This window comes from Mastomys coucha, unplaced genomic scaffold (genome assembly GCF_008632895.1).
Source record: "Mastomys coucha isolate ucsf_1 unplaced genomic scaffold, UCSF_Mcou_1 pScaffold14, whole genome shotgun sequence".
In the NCBI taxonomy this organism is placed as follows: domain Eukaryota; kingdom Metazoa; phylum Chordata; class Mammalia; order Rodentia; family Muridae; genus Mastomys; species Mastomys coucha.
The window spans coordinates 128,608,661-128,632,403 of record NW_022196896.1 but is presented as its reverse complement, the minus strand read 5'-3'; the positions used below and the strand labels follow the sequence as shown (position 1 = coordinate 128,632,403).

At 40.0% G+C, this 23,743-nt stretch overlaps 1 protein-coding gene across 7 annotated transcripts in view; it reads right to left on the bottom strand.

Annotated features, from left to right (window-relative positions):
- Fer (FER tyrosine kinase) overlaps window positions 1–23,743 on the bottom strand; it is a 324,911-nt gene that overhangs the window by 103,250 nt on the left and 197,918 nt on the right. For 6 of the 7 annotated variants that reach the window (XM_031368583.1, XM_031368582.1, XM_031368586.1 and 3 more), the window contains 3 exons: window positions 10,504–10,560; window positions 8,008–8,123; window positions 5,949–6,043 (listed from right to left, as the gene is read on the bottom strand). In XM_031368583.1, coding sequence (XP_031224443.1) covers window positions 5,949–6,043; window positions 8,008–8,123; window positions 10,504–10,560 — 268 coding nt within the window. Of the gene's footprint in view, window positions 1–5,948; window positions 6,044–8,007; window positions 8,124–10,503; window positions 10,561–23,743 lie in introns of those variants that run through there. The other variant, XR_004118033.1, reaches the window with a different exon arrangement.

The window sequence follows — 23,743 nt, the reverse complement described above, 5'->3', positions numbered from 1 at the left end:
CACACTTTTGTATAAACATTACTTTGAGAATTACTTTCTTGTCCTTTTTCTTGACTTTGGCCCTGACCACTGTGGAGTGATACTCATCTGGAAATAGGTGAAACCTACGTAAGGAAAGATGACGATTCATATTTTAAGACTCTCTTGAGCGAGCCAGGAGCCACTCCTTAGTCCTTTGTCAGCTGTGTTTGCCCTGTCTCTATGAAGAATCAAAGGGCGAGCGGGACTCAGGGCCCAAATAGAGGGACTTAGTTACCAAGTAATCTGGGGCTGTCACCGCCTGGGACTGTGCAGGTAAATCCAGAGCTGAGGGCACATGACTGATCCTCATAATGTTAAAATCAAATGAAAAGAATATATTTCAAAATGAAGAAGAGTAAATGCTTACTTTTTAATATAATCACTCTTTTGGTAAAAACACCTAATGAAACCTGATTTCAGGAATTACAGAATAGAATAATTGAAAAAAAAAGAATTCTGGTAACTGAAAGATTTTCCTGGATGCTCGTAAGACATGGATATTAATAACTGTATCTGGACTCCTAACCCCAAATATTCAGACAGTACAAACCGTATAAACTTGATTTTCTCTTTTAAATCACACTATTAAGGTGATATATATTTTCACAATGTCTAAAACCCACATAAATCCTTCAATAATCCTAAGAGTTTCAGACCTATAACTCATTTTTAAATTCAGTTAACTTTGTGGGTTTGCCAAGGACCATCTATCTGTGTGATCTGAAAACCAGCATGGAATCACTTCTATGCAGACATGAATTCAAAAGGAGGGGTAGTCACCAGATTCTAGGGAGAACAGAGTGGAAACTGCCGGCTGGCCGGCCTTCAAGGCTTTCTAAAACTATGGTAGTTGGTGGTTCCTGGTGTGCAAGCTATACTGTCTGACCTAACTACAGCCTCTGGAAACAAGAAACAGCTGCCTGGACGATAAGCATTCCTTAAGTCTGTCTTTTGTCAAAAACAAAATCCTGTCTTCATCTGCAAAATCAGGGGTCATCGGCTCTACTGCTGGCCTGCTTGGGTGATCCCTTTTTTGTTCTATTTAGCCAAGAGTCAAGAAGCAAGCAGGTAAAGAAGTCCTAACTCAATGATGCGAACCAAGAGAGAGTCTGCCCAGAGTATTCATGTTACACTGGAATCCTCAAGTATTTACACTCTCAAACATACATATAACATACATATACTTTGGGTTTATGATTCCAGAGAACAAGAGAGTTTTAAATCTTTGCTGATTACAGATTGCACACTGGACACTACAGTTACTAACTTTGTTTAAAATGGAGATGGTATTAGCATGGGGAGAACACATGGCAATGTCAGGCAAAATGCTGACAGCTGGAAAATATCTGGCAAATGCATGAAATGTATTATTGTCCTAATCATATATGAACACACACACCCACACCCACCCACACCCACCCACACCCACACAAGAACAAACACTACCTGTCTATTTCATTATTGTGGCTTTTTATAAAAAAAAAAGGGGGGGACACAACAGTACTATTTTGAAGTAGTATGAGTATATTATAAGAAGTTTAAAATACTCAAACAAAAAAAAAGGTAACAATTATGTTTCCTATAGTTAGAAATAGAAATGTCCTCCCTGGCCCCTGGTTCTGGTCTGGGCGAAATCCCGGTAGCACTGGGAGGTGTAGAGGGCTGGACGTGTGAAGCAGCCTGTCCAGTGAGGCAGGCCATGGGACTGGGGAAGAGTTGGGAAGGACACCAGGAGTCCTGCCACTCTTCCTTCATTCCTAACCATGAAACCGAGACTTTGCTTGATGCTGGGCTCCTGTCAGGCTGTGCTAGCACAGGCCAAACATAATAGAGGGGGTCATCCATGTTCCAGACTTGGTCTGTTCCTTCATCTGTGTGGTCAGGTTCTACTCCTGTCTATTCCTTTGCTACCGTGAATAGTGAGTGTAGCATTGTCAAGTGGGGCATTCCTTTACTTTGTGTTATGCTATGAGAATGACTACTGAGCCATAGGATCGTCCTCTTTGTAATTTCTTTGGGAACCTCCCCAGGGTGAACATGATGAGTTCTATGTACCCTCGGAAACATAGTTTCTGAGTCTTTATTCCCTTGCAGATATCAGTGATCCTTTGGCTTCTTTGACACTATCTACACTAACCTGTGACTTAAAGTAGTTTTGATAAAGGATGGCTAACATCTTAAGCATCATTTTATATACATGTTAGCAATTTTTACATCTTCATTCAATAAATATCTATTTTACCAACTATTTTAAAGTTGTTTTTCCTCTATTGGATTCTATGAATCCTTTATAAACTATTCATTATATATGGTTTACCTATACTTTTTTCAATCCAGAACCTGAATGCTTCTCTCTCTCTCTCTCTCTCCTCTCTCTCTCTCTCTCTCTCTCTCTCTCTCCTTTCTTTCTAGTATTTCTTTTCCAGTGAGCAATTTAGTTTGATTTGGTATGTTTATTTTTGGTTTTATGGCCTGACCTTCTGGTATGATATCCATTAAACTCACTATGAAGGTCAATTTCCTAGGGATTCCCCCAGGCTCTCTTCCATGATGTATATAGCCTGACACTGAGAATCTTAATCTGCTTTTAATTGTTTTGTGTGTGTGTGTGTGTGTGTGTGTGTGTGTAGGACATGAGTCTGACTTCATTCTTATGGAGATCTCCAATTCTCCCTGTACTATTTGTGAAAGAAACCACTATTCCTTTACTATGTCCTCTTGCTTCCCCTGATAAGAATATATTGAGCATATATTGTCTTCACTGCTTCTGGGGACTTGTAAAAATGACTGCTATTAAGATGGTGTGATACCTCATGAAAAAACCCAAGGACAGAAAAGAAGAGTCAAACACTATTTGTCTTTTTTTTTTTCCCAGAGCTGAGGACCGAACCCAGGGTCTTGCACTTGCTAGGCAAGCGCTCTACCACTGAGCTAAATCCCCAACCCCAACACTAACTATTAAAATTAGAAACTTTTGTAATAAATGGAAACATCTTTGTGGCCTTGTGCTCAAAGTTATCTTCAAAATACTACCAAAAGCATGATCCATAAAAAATATAAATTAAATTTCATCAAAATTAAACACATCTGTTCTTTAAAAAAACAGTTAATAGGGCTGAATAAATCATGAGAGAAAAAGGATATTCACCTAATGTGTGAAAAAATCAAAAAGCAAATGACCCAACTTAAAAAAGTAGACAATGATTACAAAGATACTAGACCAAAGAAGTTCTAAAACTGTTCTACCCTAACCCACATAAAAGATGGTCTATGTTTTTAAGCAGCCAAGAAAGGTAGTTAAACCATTAAAAAAAAGCCAGGTGTGGGAGTCATCACCTTTAATCTAATGAGTACTTTAGAACAGAGGCAAGCTGATCTTGGAGTTTAATGATAGTCTGGTTTACACAGTTGAGACCTTGACCAAACAAACAAACAAACAGAACACATAACAAAGTACCTCTCTATAAATATTAATGAGGCTTAAGAAAAGAAAGCAGGCATTGGGGGAGGGTATAGGAGAAATAGAACTCTCATTATATGTTGAATAAAATATAAAATACTATGGCCACCCTGAAAAGCAATTTGTAATTACTCAAAATTTAAACATAAATACCATATGATCCATTCAATTCACTTGTGCATCCTAAGAAAGCACATTATAATATAAAAACATGTACATGAATGTTACATCAAATTAATTTACAATTAGCCTTAAAATGAAGCAACCTAAAAGTCTTTCAAAAGCAGAATAGATAAATTATGGTATAGTCACAAAACGAGACGCTACTCAACCATAAAAAGGAATGGAGCCTGCTATCTATAAGATGTGGATTATGAGGAAGCAGGCAAGGAAGGCAAGAGGAGAATGAGGGGTTGGTTATACAGGGGACAAAGACAAGTACAACACGGTTATTTTGCACATGTATAATTTACATTTGGCTATTTACATGTACACATGCACACACGCGCACACACAGGGATGCAGGAGAAACACTTGAGGAGAATGCAGGGATCAGTGAAGGTGGCGGGAAAGGGCAGGAGAGTGAGGACAATAAGCAAGGCACGGTACATATGGAGGTACATATGGAGGTACATATGGAGGTACATATGGATGGCAATGCCCCAACAAAATCCATTATTTTGTATGCTAAAGAATAAAATATGAAAGTTGACAAATCTCATCTAATTATACTAAGCACAATAATTTATAAAAAAGTAAATATGTGCTGCACAATGCCATGTTCATACTGGTCTAAGGAATGCTAACTAACAGGACAGGTGGTAAGTGGATCAGTGGTTAACTGGGACAGTACAGGAAGGTCAGAAGAGAACTCCAGAGAGGCATGAGAGAATGAGGGTGACAGACAGGCAGACGTGCTCATGGCCTTGTTGAGGTAAGGGTTTCAAAGGATTATATAAATGTCAATACATATATACTTTTTACATGCTCCTTATTGTATATCAAATACATCCCATTAGTCCAGTTTGTGAAAATGAAGGTAAAAGAAAAATATGGTTATTAGAAGAGAAGATGCTATCAAAAATGAGGTGAGCTTCACTCTTTAAAGAAAAAAGTCAATACATTTTATGACCATGGATAAAGCAGCCTTTCAAATTAAATTTAAAATTTTAGAAAACATGCTTTGCAACAATGAGACAGGGAGTGTCCCCATTACTCTTCTAATTAGATTTTTTGTGACATTGATGAATGTGCTCTTTGGACACTGAATAATGAACTACATCACTGTAGAAAAATCTGTATTCTATAATGATCTGATGTTTTCCAAAAGACTCAATCATCATGCTACAGAACATGCATGAGCAAAAGATACATTTTAGTTGCATATCAACAAATGGACTTAATGTACTCTTTTATGAAAAGCTCATTAATAGGGTTTTAAATCCATGATGCAACTAGTCTTTATGAGAATCTACTATGGTGGGTGGGACTGAAAGATAGTGGCCCAAACTTGCGCTACCCTAACCCCTGGATAACTATGTCCATCGATGGTCTCTCATAAACATGTTCAGGCACATGACAGAGTTGACATCTATATAGGGATATGATCTAAGTAGAACTGATCTCACCTCAATTCTCCAGCTAGTAAGAAACATGTGAATTTGAGAAACATAATGCTCTTGAAGTATCTGGCAGGCCAGCTATGTGCTATGAAGATGCACAGAGCAGGTAAGGAAGAGCTGAGGTACGGCTGGAAACCACACAGAACTGAGAGCCGCCACAAATACTTTTCATATTCCTTTAAATGCCTTCTTTTAAAAGAAGTTAAGTGAAGCGCACACTGAAAGGGGAAATCAAACCCTTTTTGGTTATGAAACACTGCAAACTGTTAAGGTCAAAGTCCAGCTTATTTGTCAACAACAAGAAAACAGAAAACCAGAAAGCAAACATACTATGCCAATTTGTGGTTGTCCATGCTGGCTGCTACAAGTTATTAAAGAGCCGGAGGCATGAAGCTTCCCTGGTAGCTCACCCGTGACAGAGCTCCTAACTCATACGTGACCACAGAGAACCAGGAGACTTTTAATCAGAGAGAGTGTGTGGAGATGGACTCTGGAATGACATACAAGGATCATGTACCAGGTGGCACTGGCAGTGCCGAGAAGTCACACTGACACTGAGTTTTTCTAAGCAGCTTTTTACACATAAACTTTATATATACCTGAACTCCATGTAAAACTATTCTCTAGTAAATCTGTCTCAAAAATGTTGGCTGACATTTTCTAGAAAATAGAAACATGTTATGGCCTATAAAAATATTGAGTATATACGCAGGTTTTGTTACCAGGAAAATGTTATGCAAGACTCCTTGGACACTTTAGAAGGAAATATCAAAGAGACTGAATGTAAAAAGGCAAGAAAACATGACATAAAAACGTCATCAAGTATACCTCTCAAATGGCATTACCTGGTACCAGTTCCATAATGATGTAGACAGGCTGTCTTTGTGTGCACACGCCTATAAGTTTGACAATATTGGGGTGATCATATTGCTTGAGAATTCTAGATGAGAAAAAAGTATAGAAGTTTATCAGTTGAACAAAACAAAGCTTTAACTTATGATAATGAACAATGTATGCAATTAGAATATACTTAAATTTTATGACTCAACTTTAAAAATATCAGTGTTTTCAAATTCTGATAAGTGGGATGCATATCAACAAGCATTGATAAAGAATGGGCGGCACATGACAAGAGCAAATGAGCTGGCTATCCTTAGATGACTATTTAAAATAGGTACCCACTGCGAATGCTTCATTATCAGGTGCTGTGGGAAGAACACGTGGGATTCACTTCAGAACATCTAGTGTCAGTCAGCCCCCATCACCCCACACTGGTAAATGTTTCGGATACGGCTTTACCCTACATGAGCAGTTTCATATGGCAGACACAATTTTTTTTAAAGGGCTAATAAAAGAATCAAATACAGTTTCATCATAGGCTGGGGCTGAATCGTGGAGTCAGTTTGGATAAACACAGTATTTTAGTAGGGGTTATAAAAATTGTCAGCAGAACTTCAAGCATGGGTGTTAAAATAGAGCAAGTCCCTTTGGCCCCCTTTACCCTGATATTATAAACTCACTCCCATGGGAAAATTGCTGCATTCCTATGAAAATGAAAAAAAAAAACTAGAAGAAAAACTGGTGTTTTTTTTGCATATACAAATAAAGAACTCAACTCAAAGACAACATTTTAGATGGAAAATATATTGTGCTTTGTAAATGAAAATAAACTAGGAAAAATCTAGAAACAAAGAAAATACCATCAAGGACTTAGTAAAATTTCTAATAGAAATTAAAATTCAAGTTTCAAGGATATTGGCATTAAAATAAAATATCCTTTGTAAGGCTGGAAGACAGTAATAAAGACACTGCATAGAACTGCTAGCTATATAATATAACTGATGTCTATAAAGAAATACTCAAAAGGTTGAATGGACAGAACTTAGATTTCTTGATCGAGCTTCATGATTTTGGTTAAAAGGAAATTAAATGATTCGGCTTACAGTAAGATAATCCTAAGTTTAAAAGTGAGAATAATGTTAAACACAGCCTTTGCCCCTAAGTCTCTGTGGAGCTGTCTCGCAGCAGCAGGGCTGGGACTCACTCACACACACCTCAGCAACCCATCTCCAGGACTGTACATGAGAAGACCACAACTCCTTCCTCCGACAGGACTCAAGTTCTTAAAACTTAATGTGAGTCTATGGGTACATAGGGGTACATTAGCTCCTCCCTGGAGATGTGTGCTCAGACCCACTGCCGCTTGTCCTTGTCCTCACTGCCCTGCCAAGACTTCATCCACCCACACCCATACTTCTGTCTAGCACACGCTGTGCAATTCTATTTTCACTTTTCAAATATGTAATCAATATACCTGATTTTATAGACAGCAGACACGTTTTAATTATCTGCAGTACAGGGATAGTTAAGATGGACATTCAATTTTAGTTGAGAATATATTGTAAAGAAGTCACGTCAGGAGAGGAAGGGCATGCAGCACTTATGAACAATGCCAGACATAAAACAGGAAAAGAAATCTGAGATTCTCAGAAAGGGTTCAAAGTTATAGTCAAGAAGAGTACAAGCTATGTAAACACAGCAAAAGGTATATACAAGGTATATTATTTAATAATGGTTTATTAGAAATATAATGATAGCACTGCATATAAACATATATGTTCAATGAAATAAACAATGCCCCAAAATTTTTAAGAGTGTAGAGAATAGTTCTGCTGTTGGTGCCCCATTGCTATCATGCCTGCTTACCTGGTCTCCAGACTAGCTCAAACAAGAAACTTCCCACAACATAAAAGTGCCTACCCAGAAGGCTTGGAAGTGCTGACCTCTGCTGCAGCAATCACAGCTTAGGAGATGTCTTGAAACTTACCTCAGTGGATTTAATTAGCAGAATGATACATATAATGAATTATGAACACACATTTTATATAATTCTAAAGCACTCACTTGGCTTCCTGTAGAAACTTTATTTTTAATTCCTGAGGAAGGTCTTCCTTGCATGTTTTTATAGCAACAGGAGTTTTATCCTTCAGTGTGCCCTTAAACACTTCACCAAAATTCCCCTGAAAATGAAAATGTAATCATTGTTTGGCATGTCTGACAGCACATAAATCTTGGCTAAAATTTCAGGAGAGCATAAAATGAAGCATTTTGAGTTAACCGAAGTACTGTGCTTTTTATTCCAAATTTGAGGTTGTAATAAATATGGGCATCTCTCCTCCATGCTACCTCCACATTAATCTTTGCTAGAGAAGCTTCAGATATTCTAATGCCTGGCTTCAACAAAAGGAGAAGGCTACATCAGCCCTGCCTTGCGTGCATAGGCCCCCTTCCACCGACTCTGTTTTATGCTTTAAGCCCTAAATTGTATTGAGGGTCACTGTGATTAAAGAAAAAGCAAAGATTCTGAGAGGGAAATGTCAGCACTGACCCAACCAACCACGCCTGCTGCAGAACTAGCCCGCCCACGTCTGCGGGTCACCAGGGTGGACGGGGCTTACTCAAGCATCTGCTCTACCAGAGGTGAACTAATAGTTCTTACTCAATATTCATCACACATACAGACACTGAGAATTTCCCTCTATAGCTAGCATCTACTTTGACATATATTCTACTCAATGCATTTAGGAAAAGAGGAAATCCACACAGCAGAACAGCTCAATATGACGAGCTCCATCTCAAAGCGCTCATCCTTGAGTACTTTCTCAGGTTCTTACTACTGGTTTTGAACTGAAATTCCATCCATTCTTATAATTCCGAGCTTTGAGACTTGGTCGTTGGGCTGTTTCCACTATCCCTCATCATGGCTGTCACCTACTGGAAATACTTCCCTTGTTCACTCTCACTTTGAACTCAAGTGTCACTTTTACTCTATCAGCTCTATTTAAACATGGCTAAAGACCTTCACACTGCTGACTGAATTAACTAAACTCATTAACTGAACAAAAAATGTTCAGGACCTTACTGTAGCTTGGTCATTTATTTTTTCTAGATCATTTGCATTTCTAGATCATTTCCGACTTTTGGATAACTGGTTTGCTCTCTACTCTCTTTGCAACATTCCCATCATTCCTTGCTGATGTTGTTGCTTCCTACTTCTCTGAAACAAAAACAAAACAAAATAAGCCCCAAAGCATGGAATTACTGTGACTCTCTGTCACACATTTGCCTACCACTTTCCATCCTGAGTTACCATGGAGATACTGTGTTTGCATTAATGTTTCTCTTCCATTATGAAGCATCTCATGCTCTCCTTACTTGGCTGTAGCAGTTCTAACACTGTCAAGTCCTGAAGCCTTTAATTAGACCATTTTAGACCATTCCAGCTACAGGCTAACAAACCATTCTTTTTTTCAACACAGAATAACTGTTCTGATCCAGCCACCCGTCACTGCTTCCTTTTGCCGCAGACTACCCATGTTATAATCTCAAACCATCCTGATTGGGCTATAAAAATTGTTGAGCCTTATTAGCACTGGTCTCTGCAAACCCAGTGCTGACTCCCTGCCAGCACCTGGCCCCAGGCAGCACCCTCCCTCCCTCCCCGCTCTAGCTTCGGCTCTTAGCTTCTAGGGCTTAGTAACAGTTCCTGTTTTTCTCCCTTCCTAATTAGTTACTTTTTCAACTTCCTTTGAGGATGGCCTTTCCTTCCCCTAGCCTCTTGGTGCTGGAATGACCAGGGCTCAGTTCGAACCCTCTTCTTTATTAAGGCCCACCCCAACTACCTATCTATATTGTGGAACAGTCTTGTTGGACCTCAGCACTTGATATTCAACTGGGTTTCATCATCATGCAAAAATCTACCAGATAAATTTGATGTATCACACACCTTTACTTTTGTTCCCAGAAACCTCCTACACACAGAGCTGACTTCTGTCTTTTTCTTAATGCCCACAACATCCTTTAAGAAATACAACTGGTTCAACTCCCAATGGTGCCTCCTTGCCACAACCCTGCATCAGTTTTCACTCACTCAACTGCACTTCTCTCCTAAGCTTTCAACCACAATGCTGAGGGCCATTTTCCCAAAGTCTAACTACTCTGCTCTACTGAAACCCCTTGCCTGCTCAACATCCCTTCATAACAACATTTAAGGCAGTACAATATCCAGTCAGGCCACACATGAGCAGCATCCTCATCCTCTTGCTGACTCCCTCCTCCTGTACGAGCAACATCCTCATCCTCTCGCTGACTCCCTCCTCTTATAGCTCCCTTACTTCTTTGCAATCTCAGTATACAATAAATATTCAAAAAGGGTAGTAGAATATTAATGACAAATTATGTCCTAGTATTTTAAAATACTAAAGTTATGCTAAATAATAATAAATAATAAGTATTATTTAAATTTATTGAGACTTTCATGCCTAGTCATTTAAAAAGTAATATTCTTAAAGTCTCATGATTAATGTAAAAATTTCTTAATTAGCTCAGCTGATCACATACCTTGCCCAGTAACTCTCCCAATGAAACATCTTCATGATTGAGAACCCATTTCTTATCCTATAGCAAAAAGAAAAAGATTCACTGTTAGTCCATACAAAAATACAGTTCCTATAAATTCCTTTGAGGAAACAAGTGCATTCAACAGCAAACTAATAAGCTGTAACTTCAACATGATACAGAATAGACTGGAGAGAGTTGCTAAACTGTCAGATATTAAAATCATTAGTGTGCCAAAATTCTTTCAGAAATTGCAGCTCAAAACGATGCTATACTGACCGATAGGTAACACACAGGTATGCTTTTCACCTGCCACAGGTGAGACTACGTGCAGTTTTTTTTTAAAGTTGTGTTACAGTATATCACAAGGTTTCACTTTACTAACATTCTTTTCCATGAAGCACACTTCTAAGAGTATATTTTTATGGCGCACGCACACACACACACACACACACACACACACACACACACACAATGTCCTCAGCTTCTTGACACTGCCCATTCTGTTATTTTTTTTTTTTCAGCATTTCCTGTGGTCTGACAAAGCAACAAATAGCAAGTACAACACCACTTGGATGTCCAGGGCCTGTAATGCAAATACGCTTTTGTAAAATGGCGCCTCCCTGTGTGAGTTCAGGAAGCGACTACCACAAAAGGAGTCCACGAGTGTACACAGACATGTAGTACAAACCCACATAAAACAGTGATGCTAGAATGGTAGATAGAGCCACTTTAAAAGAAGAAGGAAAGCAAGCAAGCAAGGAGTGGGTAGGAGTGGAAAGAAAGTCAGGATGAGGAAAACGGAAAGGGGTGGGAGGAGGAGGCAGATGCAAAATTCCATATTCTGTTTATTATGCAGGTTTTTTAAAAAAAGATTTATTTATAAATTTTATGTATATGAGTACTCTGTAGCTATACAGATGGTTGTGAGTCTTCATGTGGTTTTTGGGAATTGAATTTTAAGATCTCTGCTCTGGTCAACTCCACTTGTTCAGTCCCTGCTTGCTCCAGCCCAAAGATTTACTTATTATTATAGATAAGTACACTGCAGCTGTCTCAAGATGTGCCAGAAAAGGGCACCAGATCTTATTTTGGGTGGTTGTGAGCCACCATGTGGTTGCTGGGATTTGAACTCAGGACCTTCTGAAGAGCAGTCAGTCTTACCCACTGAGCCATCTGGTCACTCCCTATTATGCAAGTTTTAAGGTCAGGAAAAATTGGGTAAAAAATTAAACAATATAAAAGTTTACTAGAAGTTGTGTGATACAGCAAAGGCAACATTTAAAGGGAAGTTTATAATATTTCATAAGCATATTAGAAAACAAAAGAGAGCTCACGTTAACGACTAAGATATTTATTTTTTAGACTTGAAGAAGAAGAAAGGCCTAGATAGAGAATAAAGGAAGGAAAGACAGGAATGGAGTAGGCCCAGTGCTACGCGAAGCAATACTAGCTCAACAGAAAGCAGTAGGCATCTTTGGAGGGTCTAAAGCTACGAAAGTTCCTCCCGGAAAGACCTGACCTGATAGCTGGCTGCTCTGTCAAGACTCTCAATTAAGGCAGAATCTGACTCACATAGAAAATATCTGTTAGAAACCAGGTCTGTTTTTTCCTGACTGATTTTATGGCAAGATAACTGTAGTTAATAGCATTTTCAAAGTCAGTTTAAAGTAGATTTAAGTAGTGTTATTATTTTAAAAAGTTATAACTTTCTTTCTTGGCTAAAAGCAAGAAATATATTTGAGCTTTCAATAGCCTCATCTCTGGCAGAGGTCAGAGATGCAGAAGTGATTAGGGTTCAGATTCCTGGTCTGAATCCTAAGTGGTTTTAGACCTGCCCCTTGAGAGCTGGGGAACGCAACAGTGCCCATCAAGATGCACACACTGCCGGGCCCGGGTAGACACTCTGTTCCAGTTGGTGGCTGCGTCGCCTAGTCACTAGAGCTCCTATGGAAGGGAAAGGGGATCAGTTTCCCTTTGCTGGGATGCTGTACTCTCTTCCCTTAGAATTCTCACCTGAGTGGACCCCCTACCAGCTGACAGCCATGCAGGCCCAGCTGGATCAGCCTGACTGAGCCCTAACTGTGAAAGGTGTAACTTTGCCTTTCTTTGTCTGTTCTTCTAGATGCTGGCCAAGCCCTAAGCGCGCGCTTGCTGATGCTCTGGTCTTCCTCCTTCCTCTTTCTTTAGAGTTCCCCTCTCCTCCCCTTGGCTCTGTGTCTGCCATGCAATTGACCTCCACACTTAAACAGCACGCCTATATTTTCTTTCTCTTCATCTTCCTTCTTCATAAAATTCCTAAGATCCATAGCTTGCCTGTCCTGGGATGTTCTTATTTTAAACTCCAATAAACTTATCCTCCAGCTTTCTGTTTGGTTTTGTAAGGCAACAAACACATGGGTTAGCTTGACACAAGCATCCATGGTACTCTGACATCAACCCACCTCAGGCCTTTCCTTCCTTTAAACCTACCCAGACTTAAGAAGGAGAAAAGAGACTCAGGCTTCAGGAGGGGCAGAGTGTCCTGCTGGAGTTAAGTAACTACCTGTTTTTGTCAGAATTTTGTAGTTGTAGTTTTTGTTGAAATGTGGACTGAGAAGCAAACTCTTGGTCTGTTTAGCTGGATGGCGAGCAGGGCACCTGGCAGAGGAATGACCTAACATCTCCTTGGAATAGGGGGTAGCACATTCTTACTGCTGTTGGCGAGTGAGCGGACAGGCCAGGAACACAGTTAGAGAAGACATGCGAGTTTCTCCCACTGCTCTGAGAACACATCCTGAAACTCAAACGTAGAATTTGGGAAAAGAGGTTAAGGAGCATGGAGGAGCCGGGATCCCCACTCTTTCTTTACTACCACTGACCTCTCTATCAATCTCTTTCTAAACAGACTCTGGAGTCAAAGTCAAGTTTACTCTTTAGCACGTGCTCCCAAATAAAGTGATTTCACCCTGAATTTCTGCTTTCTTCCTTGGCTGTTTCTGTAAAGGGACAGGGAACTCCTGTAAGTTTCTTCAATCCAGCAACAAGAGAGGGAGCGGAGGGAAGCTGCTTCTGAGTGCCTCCAGACACTGCGGAGGGAACCCGCTTCTGAGTGCCTCCAGACACTGAGGCTTTCTCTCACACGCCACATGTGCTAATAATGAATGCAGTAAGGCCTGGGATAGAGCAGGACTTAAGACGCGGCTCAGCAGCGAGGTGCACTTGTTCTTGCAGAGGACCCAGGTTTGGATCCCACCACGTATATAGGCAACTCACAACCATCCATAAGGGGATCTGATACTCTCTTCTGGCCTGCAGATATATATGCAGCAGAGAACTCATACATTAGAACATAAAATTAAAACAAAACAAAACAAAACAAAAGCCACAGAACTGTGTTCAAACTGTAATGATTAAGCTTGTCTGATATTAAAGCCTCAAGACAACTGGCTAAGACATTTAATTTGTTTTTAATATTAGGGTCTCATCCTCTTGGTAAGTTCATGAGTATTAATGTGTCATTATCACAAAAGAAATCAATATCCACTTCCTCCATTTATTAATTCTAACTCAATACCAAAAATATGCTATTTTGAAACACAAGATTATTTGGATTTAAATTGGAGACTTTTATTTTTTAAATATACTTTTCGTTTATTCTTTGTGAGAATTTTTAAAGAACCAGAGAAGGTCAGCTCTGAAATATACCATGGACGGTACATACTATCCACAAATCATCAAAGGAACTTTAAGAATTGTTAGATGTAAGATTAGCCTACAGTAGAGACAAAGGCAATCTCTTTCACTTGTCCAAATCAAAGCTTCCATTAATATCACCTGGATATGTTTCCACACACACTTGCCTGCTGACTCTCAGAAGATGCTCCTACTATACTGTGCCTGGAAGGACACTATTTCTCCATTCTGTAGATGGGAAAGCTGAGGCCTGAGAGGGTAATGCTTGTCCAGAGCCCAAGGAACTATAATAGAGCTAAGCAGCCCAGCCTTTGTCTCTTCCCTAGTAGTGAACACATAGGCCGCAGTCCTTCACTGCGCTGCAGGGCTCAGTTAGGTGGTGCAGCAGGGCAGCACTCTGCTGAGACCACACACACTGTCTCAGCTCGCCGGGCTAGAGCTTCAGACAGCTCCCTGCATGTGTGGACCAAATGAACGCCCCTGCATGCGTGGACTGAATGAGCGCCCCTGCATGCGTGGACTGAATGAACGCCCCTGCATGCGTGGACCGAATGAACGCCCCTGCATGCGTGGACCGAATGAACGCCCCTGCATGTGTGGACTGAATGAACGCCCCTACATGCGTGGACTGAATGAACGCCCCTGCATGCGTGGACTGAATGAACGCCCCACTACTTTTCCTATCCTGCGTGCCCACCTGCAGCATATGATAAATGAGTGGCATTTACAGGAAGTCAATTCATGTCAACATATAGAATCCCTCTAGGGAATGAATGACTTACAGGTCTAAAGTCTTACTCAGCCCCATGAACATTGCATCTAGTGTAAAGTGCAGTTTAAAATGGCCTTTCATTTTATTAAAGAACTGGAAGGTCAAGAAGCAGCCCTGAGAATCAAATCGGTCTGAGCCAAGAACAGGTTTTCCATCCATTCTGGCTGGGAGATACAGAAACCCTGCCTACAGCACACCCTGTGTAATCTTCAGCAATCACCCCATCCGCTGCTGCAGCAGCGCCAAGCGGGATTTCAGCTGCATGATAGGTAGGCTTCACTTTGTTCTCCAACTACATTGAGAGTAACTCTCAAGTCCCAAGTACAACATCTCCAAGGGGAATATCGACCATTGCTTACTACAGGGCATGGTTGTCATGGCAGCATACCTAAGTCTAGACATTAAGATATATTATTTATTTGATTTAAATTACTGAAAAGTTTGTGATTTTTATAAATGAGTTAGGAAAAAAACTTCAGAGCCTAAACTATGCATTTAATGTACACTATAACTCAGCAGATAATAGGATTTAAGAAAAATAAATCACTAAAATACAAAGTAACACTCTACCTTATCAACTGTGTAAATTTAAGATGAATTGTTCCAATTCTTACAAGGCTTATTACAATGAGTACTTATCAATAGATTCTAGTACTGGAGACACACAAACTTTTCATCCCCCGTGTCTACTACGCAACAATGCATCACACATTTGAAGACAACACGTGCTTTCTGGCGATCATTAAGCATTCACTTTTATCAGATTTCAAATACAGGGTGTTCTGAATATTTTGGAAGAATATATAGTAAACATTAAGTGATCCTTTTGTGTGTGAATAAACACACATATGGTTAGATTAAATGAGGTAGCAGTATGCTGTGATATTTATAACTCATATATACACATCCACACCACATCTCAATATTTGACTTATGAGTAATGTCCAGAAATAGAGAAAGCTGTTATTCTAATTCTTCAAATTTCTGTTTATTATTAGTAACATCCAAGTACATGCATTGAATTATTAATTAAGATCAAGAGAACCTACATGTTTTCCTAATACATAACAGTTTATTTGGTAATTGTTAGAGAAAAGTTGGATTTCTAGGTAGATGAATGGCAGGGCCCCACCTTCCCTTTTCAGTTGAATCTGTAAATGACAAGCCTTGGATGCTTGATGTTTTACTTGTCTGTCTGGGCACCTTTGACACAGCTCTTCTTCTGATGAGGCTTGCCAATGGTATGACTACAGCCACCAACAGTGGAGCTAATATTAACACTTGATAACTTGTACAGGTTAAACAACAAGCATTCAGTAACAAACTGTTCCAAACTATAGGTCAACCATACAATTCATAGGCAATAGTAACAATGCACACATATAATAATGCCCAGAAGAACTGGGACCCTTTCCATCCATCCAAACACGGACCTAATGAGACCACAGTTAATATCAATACATGGAGCCAATCAGAACAACCATTAGTGAGGCAGAGTTGACAATTTAATAGGAAATTATGATTACTATTGTAATGACTTATATTTTGAGTGAGCTTAACAACAAAACAAGAAATAAAAATGTAAACGTGACTTTTCAGGTGTCTTCTTTTTATAATTATCACACTTTTACAATCAACTGTTCGGTGAAAAAATTTCTTTCAGATACTGGAGAATTAAAAGAAGTATTCCTAAATGACTTGGTTAATATTTCTATTGATGTATGTTTAATGTTTCAGAGATTACTAATTTTTCATATCCTTGAACGGAAGGTAACTATACTATCTAAAACTCAAGTTGACTGATAATGCTGAAATAATCTGTCCAGAATTAATAAAAGTGTCTAGGAATATATTTGTTGTAAAAATACTTGGGAACTAGAAATTATGTGCTTCGGTAATACTGACTTAAAAGATGTGAGCTGAATATTAAAGTTCCAGTGGGCATCTGAACACCTGAATTTATAATATCCCTTCTAATGGCTCTGGTAATAACCAGTATTTATTTGCACAGCTCACTGGGAGTGAGGGGGAGTGGGAGGAAGAGCTAAGACAACTGAATACGGCTCTATTAACTTGGAGGACAAGGACACATGGCTCTGTCTTTGTTTGGATTTTTCCAGAAGTGGACTCAGATAGACATCCAAATGCAGACAATTCATTTAATATACATAATATAAATTAATTTAGTTTGTATAGATTACATAATGGCTTAATTCTATATAATAACTCTATATTCTATAATAATAATGACTTAATATACAGAAGGACAAATGGACAATTAAAACTAAAATGAGTATAAATAAAATATTATGTATAAATATATAATATACATGAAATATATAATAATACAAATAATTGAGTAGTTAGCTATTAATCCAAATCTGAGTAACCTTCCATTGCTGTGAAGAGACACCATGACCAAGGCAAGTCTTATACATGAAAGCATGTAACTGGGGACTTGCTCACAGTTCCGGAGGGTGAGTCTTTTGTCATCACGGCAGGAAGCAGACAAGCATGGTACAGAGGCGGTAGCTGAGAGCCTTGCATCCTTTTCCATAGGCAGCAGCCAACAGACACTGGGCCTGGCATGGGCTTTTGAAACCTCAAATCCACCCCCAGTGGCAGAGCTGCTCCAATAAGGCCACACCTCCTAGTCCTTCCCAAACACTTCCACTACCTGGGGAGCAAGCATTAAAACATGAGCCTATTCAAACCACTCCAATCCAGCAACTCATGGAACAAACTCTGCCAAGGGAGGCCCATGGGTGTTTAAACAGGAACTCCTGAGAACCAGAGGGTAGCGGCACAGAATGGGACTTCTAGGCAGTGCTCATGGCAGGTCTGAGCAGAGAAGCCTAACATGGGGATAGAGAAAAGGTCAAAGATGAAGTTCTACGTACCTGAAGAGTCACCACATATAAAGCAGGGTACTAACAGCTATCTAGCTGCCCTTTATCACAGGCACAGTTCCTCCTGAAGCACCAGTTCTAATGGACTCCTCTTCCCAGACCTTCTGTTCTCACCTTTATCAGTCCCATTTCTCTAAAAGTGCAGGTCACCCCCGGTTTCTCTCTTTACCGCAAGCCTTCCACAAATACATTTTTTGAATCCAGAGTCAAGCTACTCACTGAATAGATATTCCTATTTTAAGTTCTAAAGCCACACTATTTCTATATACTCAAAAATAGGAGAAAACTGATGGGCAATTTTAATAATAAAATATAGTAATCAATTACCCTGATCAATTAATCAATTGACCAGGAGTCAAATGAGCTAAACAAACATTCAGTTCACAGACAGTAGCATCTCGCTTTAAAATCTTCTTCACCTAATGTTTAGTGCGAGCTTTCTTTCACTGAGCTCACACTACGTTTCAGCCGTAGTATTTGTAGTGCATGGCTATGTGCACACTGCCTCCCTGTGAAGTTTCTGGCACCTAGGCATATACCTGGAATTTGCCCTCATTTTCAATAGGCACTGGAAGGTACCAAGCACTCCAATAGACTCTAAAAGACCAACTATATTTATATCTTGCATTCAGATTCTTTAATTAAACAGACTTCTAAATAAAATGGCTCTTAAGAATTTAAAATCCATTGAAATATACCAGATATCAATTTCTAAACAGATAACTCAAATCTGAGTATATGTGAAATAAAAAGCAAAATCACAAATTATTCTAGAAACTGTTTCACTACCACAAAATTCAGCTAAAGGCTTCCCCTCAAATTTATTTATTTTTATTTATTTATTTATTTATTTATTTATTTACCTTTTCAAGACAGTGTTTCTCTGTGTAGCCATGGCTGTTCTGAAACTCATTCTATACATCAGGCTGGCCTCAACTCAGAGATCCGCCTGCCTCTGCCTCCCAAGTGTAAGGGTTAAAGTTGTGGATCATCACTGTCCAGCCTTTTTTTTTTTTTTTTTTTAGATGGGGTTTCATTATGCAGCCTTATATGGCCTGGAACTGGCTCTTAATCTCTCAGAGATCCACCTTCCTCTGTCTTCTAAGAGCTGGGATTAAAGGCATGTGTTACCACATCTGACTTGACAATTAGTTTCAACAATGAATTATTTGAATATTTAGGACACCAAGAAGCTGCTGACAAAGTAAAATCTCCCAGATTAAATTCAATATTCTCATCATTTTTCTTCTCTTACAAACAGAATTTAGAATGCCACAAAAGCAAGATGACTTCTATCCTACCAGACCACAGAGGAAAACCTCTGACAAAGAATAAACGAAGCCAAGTGGCTCCGAATACATCAGCTGAGCATGGCACCACTAAGAAGGCTCAGCAAACTATCAGGAAAACCAAAGGCTAGTTCAGAAGGCCGCAATGTGAGGCTAGCCTAGGCAGGGTGGATGCTTTGTAAACCCGTTGCAAAGGACCCAGGGTCTCCTATCAATTGCCAAGGTCAGGATATTTGAGTCATTTTTTTCTCCAAGCCTAAATGAGTAGAGACCTGAGAGAAACGCTGATAGGGATCAGACACTGGGATCACCTGACAGGGGCTCAAAAGCAATGATTAAAAAAAAAAAAGGCAGTCATTTAAAAAGACTATGGAGACAAATCAAGTTATACAGGCTATCTTAACATTAGAAACACAAGTTATTTGAAAAGGAAACAAACCAAACTTACATTTTTACAAAAGAAAAAAAATAAGATTACATAAACTTTTAAACGAACTGAAGTGGTTCAACGGGAAACTGAAGACAAAGGACTTGAGGACAGTAACTGACTTTCCTGAGCTGAACCACAAAGAGGAAGTGGGTGGGGATCATCCTAGTGCTACAGTTAACAAGAGAACCAGCCACTGAACCTCTAAAGAGGGAGGAGGAAGAGCTGGAAGAGCAGCCAAACATATAGCGGCAGAGATGCCTCAACAAACCAGAGATCCCGAACCTCAAATAATGCCAAGTTCTGTAACAAAGTCTGGAAAGGAAACACAAGATCTCGAAGGCAGCTAGCTCTAGGTGAATGATGCTTTACCTGTGACAGAACACTAATTTGTAATGTGGAGGAGTGATGATTGCTCCTCCACAGCCAGCAAGCCTAGAAGGAAATGGCATAAGTATGAGTGCCAAAACAACACCCCACCTGTGGTTAGCACTGCTCCACGAGGAAGCACCAGCTTTCCTTCGGGAGTGGTCGGCATGTAAGGGCACTCGCAGGAAGCCGCAGAGGGTGTGAGGAAATATATTGCAGCTGAGTGCCAGTGTCCACTTCCTGTTCCCCAGTGAATGACTGATGAACCAAAGAGACCACACTCAGAAAGTTAAAGGTTACCAGGATAGGAAAGATGCCAAATGTTCGTGGGGAAAATTCCGCCCCTTTAAATTTTTAAATAAGTTTATTATATGTGTGTGTGTGTGTGTCTGTGTGTGTGTGTGTCTGTATGTGCATGTGTATGTGAATGTATGTGTGTGTGTGTGTGCATGGACGCACAGCTGTGGGAGTCAGAGGATGACCTCCTGTGCAGCTGGTTTTCTCCTTTACCTTTGCACAGGCTCCAGGGAAGCAGAGAGGGTCGAAGGCTGGAGGGGCGGGCCCATCCCCCTGCTGGACTACCTTGCAGGTGTGCTCTCTTTTCACTTCCACAGTAACTGTGTGGCAAAAGGGGATGCAGCAGCTCAGCTTCACCATCCCCAGGCAAATATGTAGTCATGCTAGTGACACTTGGTCTGCCTGAAAACTAAACTACTGGAATGCTCACTAGTGACTGCATAATGTCTGTCCAGATGTCTCATAGGTACTTCACAATGAGCTGCCAGCATGCTTCAAGCCAACAGGCAGAGGCAGGTGTTGGTACCCTGTAATTCATTTGGAGTCCTCACCTGGCTTGGTCATATAGAAGGAATGTGATTAGCTCTACTTAACAACTTTGAAATCTAAGACTCCAGCGGAGTTTCCTGAGCAATGACATCACACAATGTCATGCAGTGTCAAGAAAGTATGTCCCTACAGTTGTAATGGACAGTTATGATACTCTAAGGGTGTGGAGAAACAAGGTTTGAACCACTGTCTGTCTAAGGCTTGTGTCCTCTCTCATAAATTCCAACACCTCCCCACAAAGTGTAGTCTACTGAAACAGTGAGTCTGACTCATAAAGATCCAGAGAGGCCCATGGAACCGCTGATTTTAATGAGCCAGCGTGCAATGGAGTGCACACGTCAAGTTTCAGGATTTTTAGTTCTAATGGTTCATAAACTTTGTTTCAAATGGGTGCTATGTAATGTTACAATTTCTTCTTCATTCACTGGGTTAACTGGATTAAACACAATTACAAGCTTTACAATTATTTTTGTACATTCAGAGTTTGTACAAAAATAAAACTATACTAAAACTTTCAAGTTGTAATAAAAAATGCTTTATGTGGCTGGCAGGACTATGAGTCAGTTCACTCTAACATTTACAGAATCTACAGCATCAGAGGAAAAGCTTGTAGCATCCTGATGACCAATCAGCACGGATGTGGACTTAAGACAGACTCGCTTATCTTCACTAGGTTATATACAGTAACTACTCTTTATTCCCACAGTAATGCTACCAATGTTTCTATCAAATATAAGGAAATAATTTACAATCAGGCATCAACAAGAGCCATCCATTATACCAGGATTCTCTATTATGAAAACTTGTTCCCATTACACTGTGGCACATGAGTAGGTAAGACAACAGGAACAAACTATAAAGAGCTGTAAAAAGCCGAATTACAGCTGAAAAAGTTGAAACCTAAATCACAGAATTAACTTTGTCTTACAAAATTACCATTTAAAATAAAGTGACCAGCACAGCAAATGAGCAGTGAACCCTCCTGAAGATGGCTGGCCCATCCCACCCAGGCTGCAGGGACAGCCATCATGTGCAGATGAGCATTAGTTCTTGTGCTAACCAACCCTGCCAGATCTCACTGGAATGTTGCCTTTCCCTAGTTTTTCCTCTTAGCTGTCTTAAAGGAGCTGCAGGGTGGTATTTGAGAGCACAACTGTAAGGCAGAGGCCTCACGTCACCACCTCACCTTGATTCTGACCCTGTCTCCCAGGACGCGAGCCTGCCCAGTGCTGAGCAGCTTTCAAAGCCTGCCTGCCTTATAGTTTCCCTTACACTGATTAATCCATAGGAGGGGGTTTATCCTTTACATACATAAAAAGTTAACTTGTAAGCAACATATTTTATCCTCATTTTGATCATTACTCAGCCTTAAATACAGCAAAATTAATGAACTACATAACATTTCTAAAGCAAGAGTCAACACTAGTTCACCTTAAAATGTAGCTACCCTAACACTGATTATTAAAGCATTAATAAACCATGCCATAATCAAAGGTTTGCTAGCAATGAGCTAGTATGGAATGATGGGGAGAAGGGAGAAAGGAGGGGTGGAGGACAGAGGAAGTTTAAATACAGACTTAAATTTAAAAAAAGAAAAGTCTCATAACGCTTAAATATTTGAAGCGGATGAAAGTTTGCAAACGCATTCACAACATGACATTTTAGAGATTTTATTTTAAGAGGTATGAATTAAAAGTGTGTATAATTCTTAGGAGAAATAATTACAAAACACAACAATGACAGCCGGGTGGTAGTCGCACATGCCTTTAATCCCAGCACTTGGGAGGCAGATGCAGACAGATCTCTGAGTTGGAGGCCAGCCTGGTCTACAGAGTGAGTTCCAGGACAGCCAGGGCTACACAGAGAAACCCTGTCTCAAAACCAAAAACCAACCAACCAAACAAACAAAACACAACACAACAATGACAACGTAAGATGGCTGCAGGCTCTGGCTTTTGTAGTTATCCCACTGAGACATCACAGTTATCCTCCCCTTTCTTGTTCACACAGGTTTCCGATCACTCACTCACTGCCTGCTTGGCCGGCTTAGAGCATTTGTTCCACTCAAAGTGTCAGCCACAGAATTCAGGATTACTGAAGCTTGATCAGCATTGTCATTAAAGTTTCCAGGGCTGCTTTAAAGGGGAGCATCCCCCTGACGGATACACAGAGCAGGTCACTCTTCAGGAATTCATATGAAAGGCTTTTAGCAACTGAACTTGTTTACATGATCTATAAATCAATCTTGAATAATCTGCAGATTCCCACATGGTTTTTGGGAAAGGCTTACATAGCATTGTTCTTGGATATGTAAAACTTATTTTTATTTATCCTTCTATAATTTTAATTGTTCTTATTTTTATATAATGACTACTATAGTTTCCTTATGATGAATACCTGTTCCTTTTAGCACAGGAGAAGTGACAACTCAAACCTTTTCATTCATCTCAACTTGACATACCCTTTTTTTTCTTAACTAAACCTATTAGAGCCAACAGTGAAAAACTGTTAGAGAACTGAAGTTGTGTGCATGACAGCATGTTGGCTGACACAGGCTCTCTGCTTTGTAGCTACTGAGTGACTCAAAGTAACTTGCAAGGACATACTGCACGGTCAAGAAGCATCTTATCTGCTCATAAACACTACGTCCTGATGCAGCCCATCTGCTGGCCAGTTGGGTTTAAAAATGCACTGTGAAGGGCCAAGGACTTAAGGGAGAACCTAAGTTCCCGCCTCAGGAGACAAGCAAGAGCCACACTGCTTGGAATAAGCATGACTGTGTTGTTCTAGAGGTGCAGCTTGCAGGAACTCAGCCTCTTCTGGCCTCAGTGTCCTTATCTGCAGAAGGAACAGCACAATGTCTAGTAAAAGCAGCAAGTGCATCCAGAAACAGTAATCCTCCCTTCACTCCACACGCCTTACATATCAGAGGGGCACAGAGCCTCAGCACCATCAA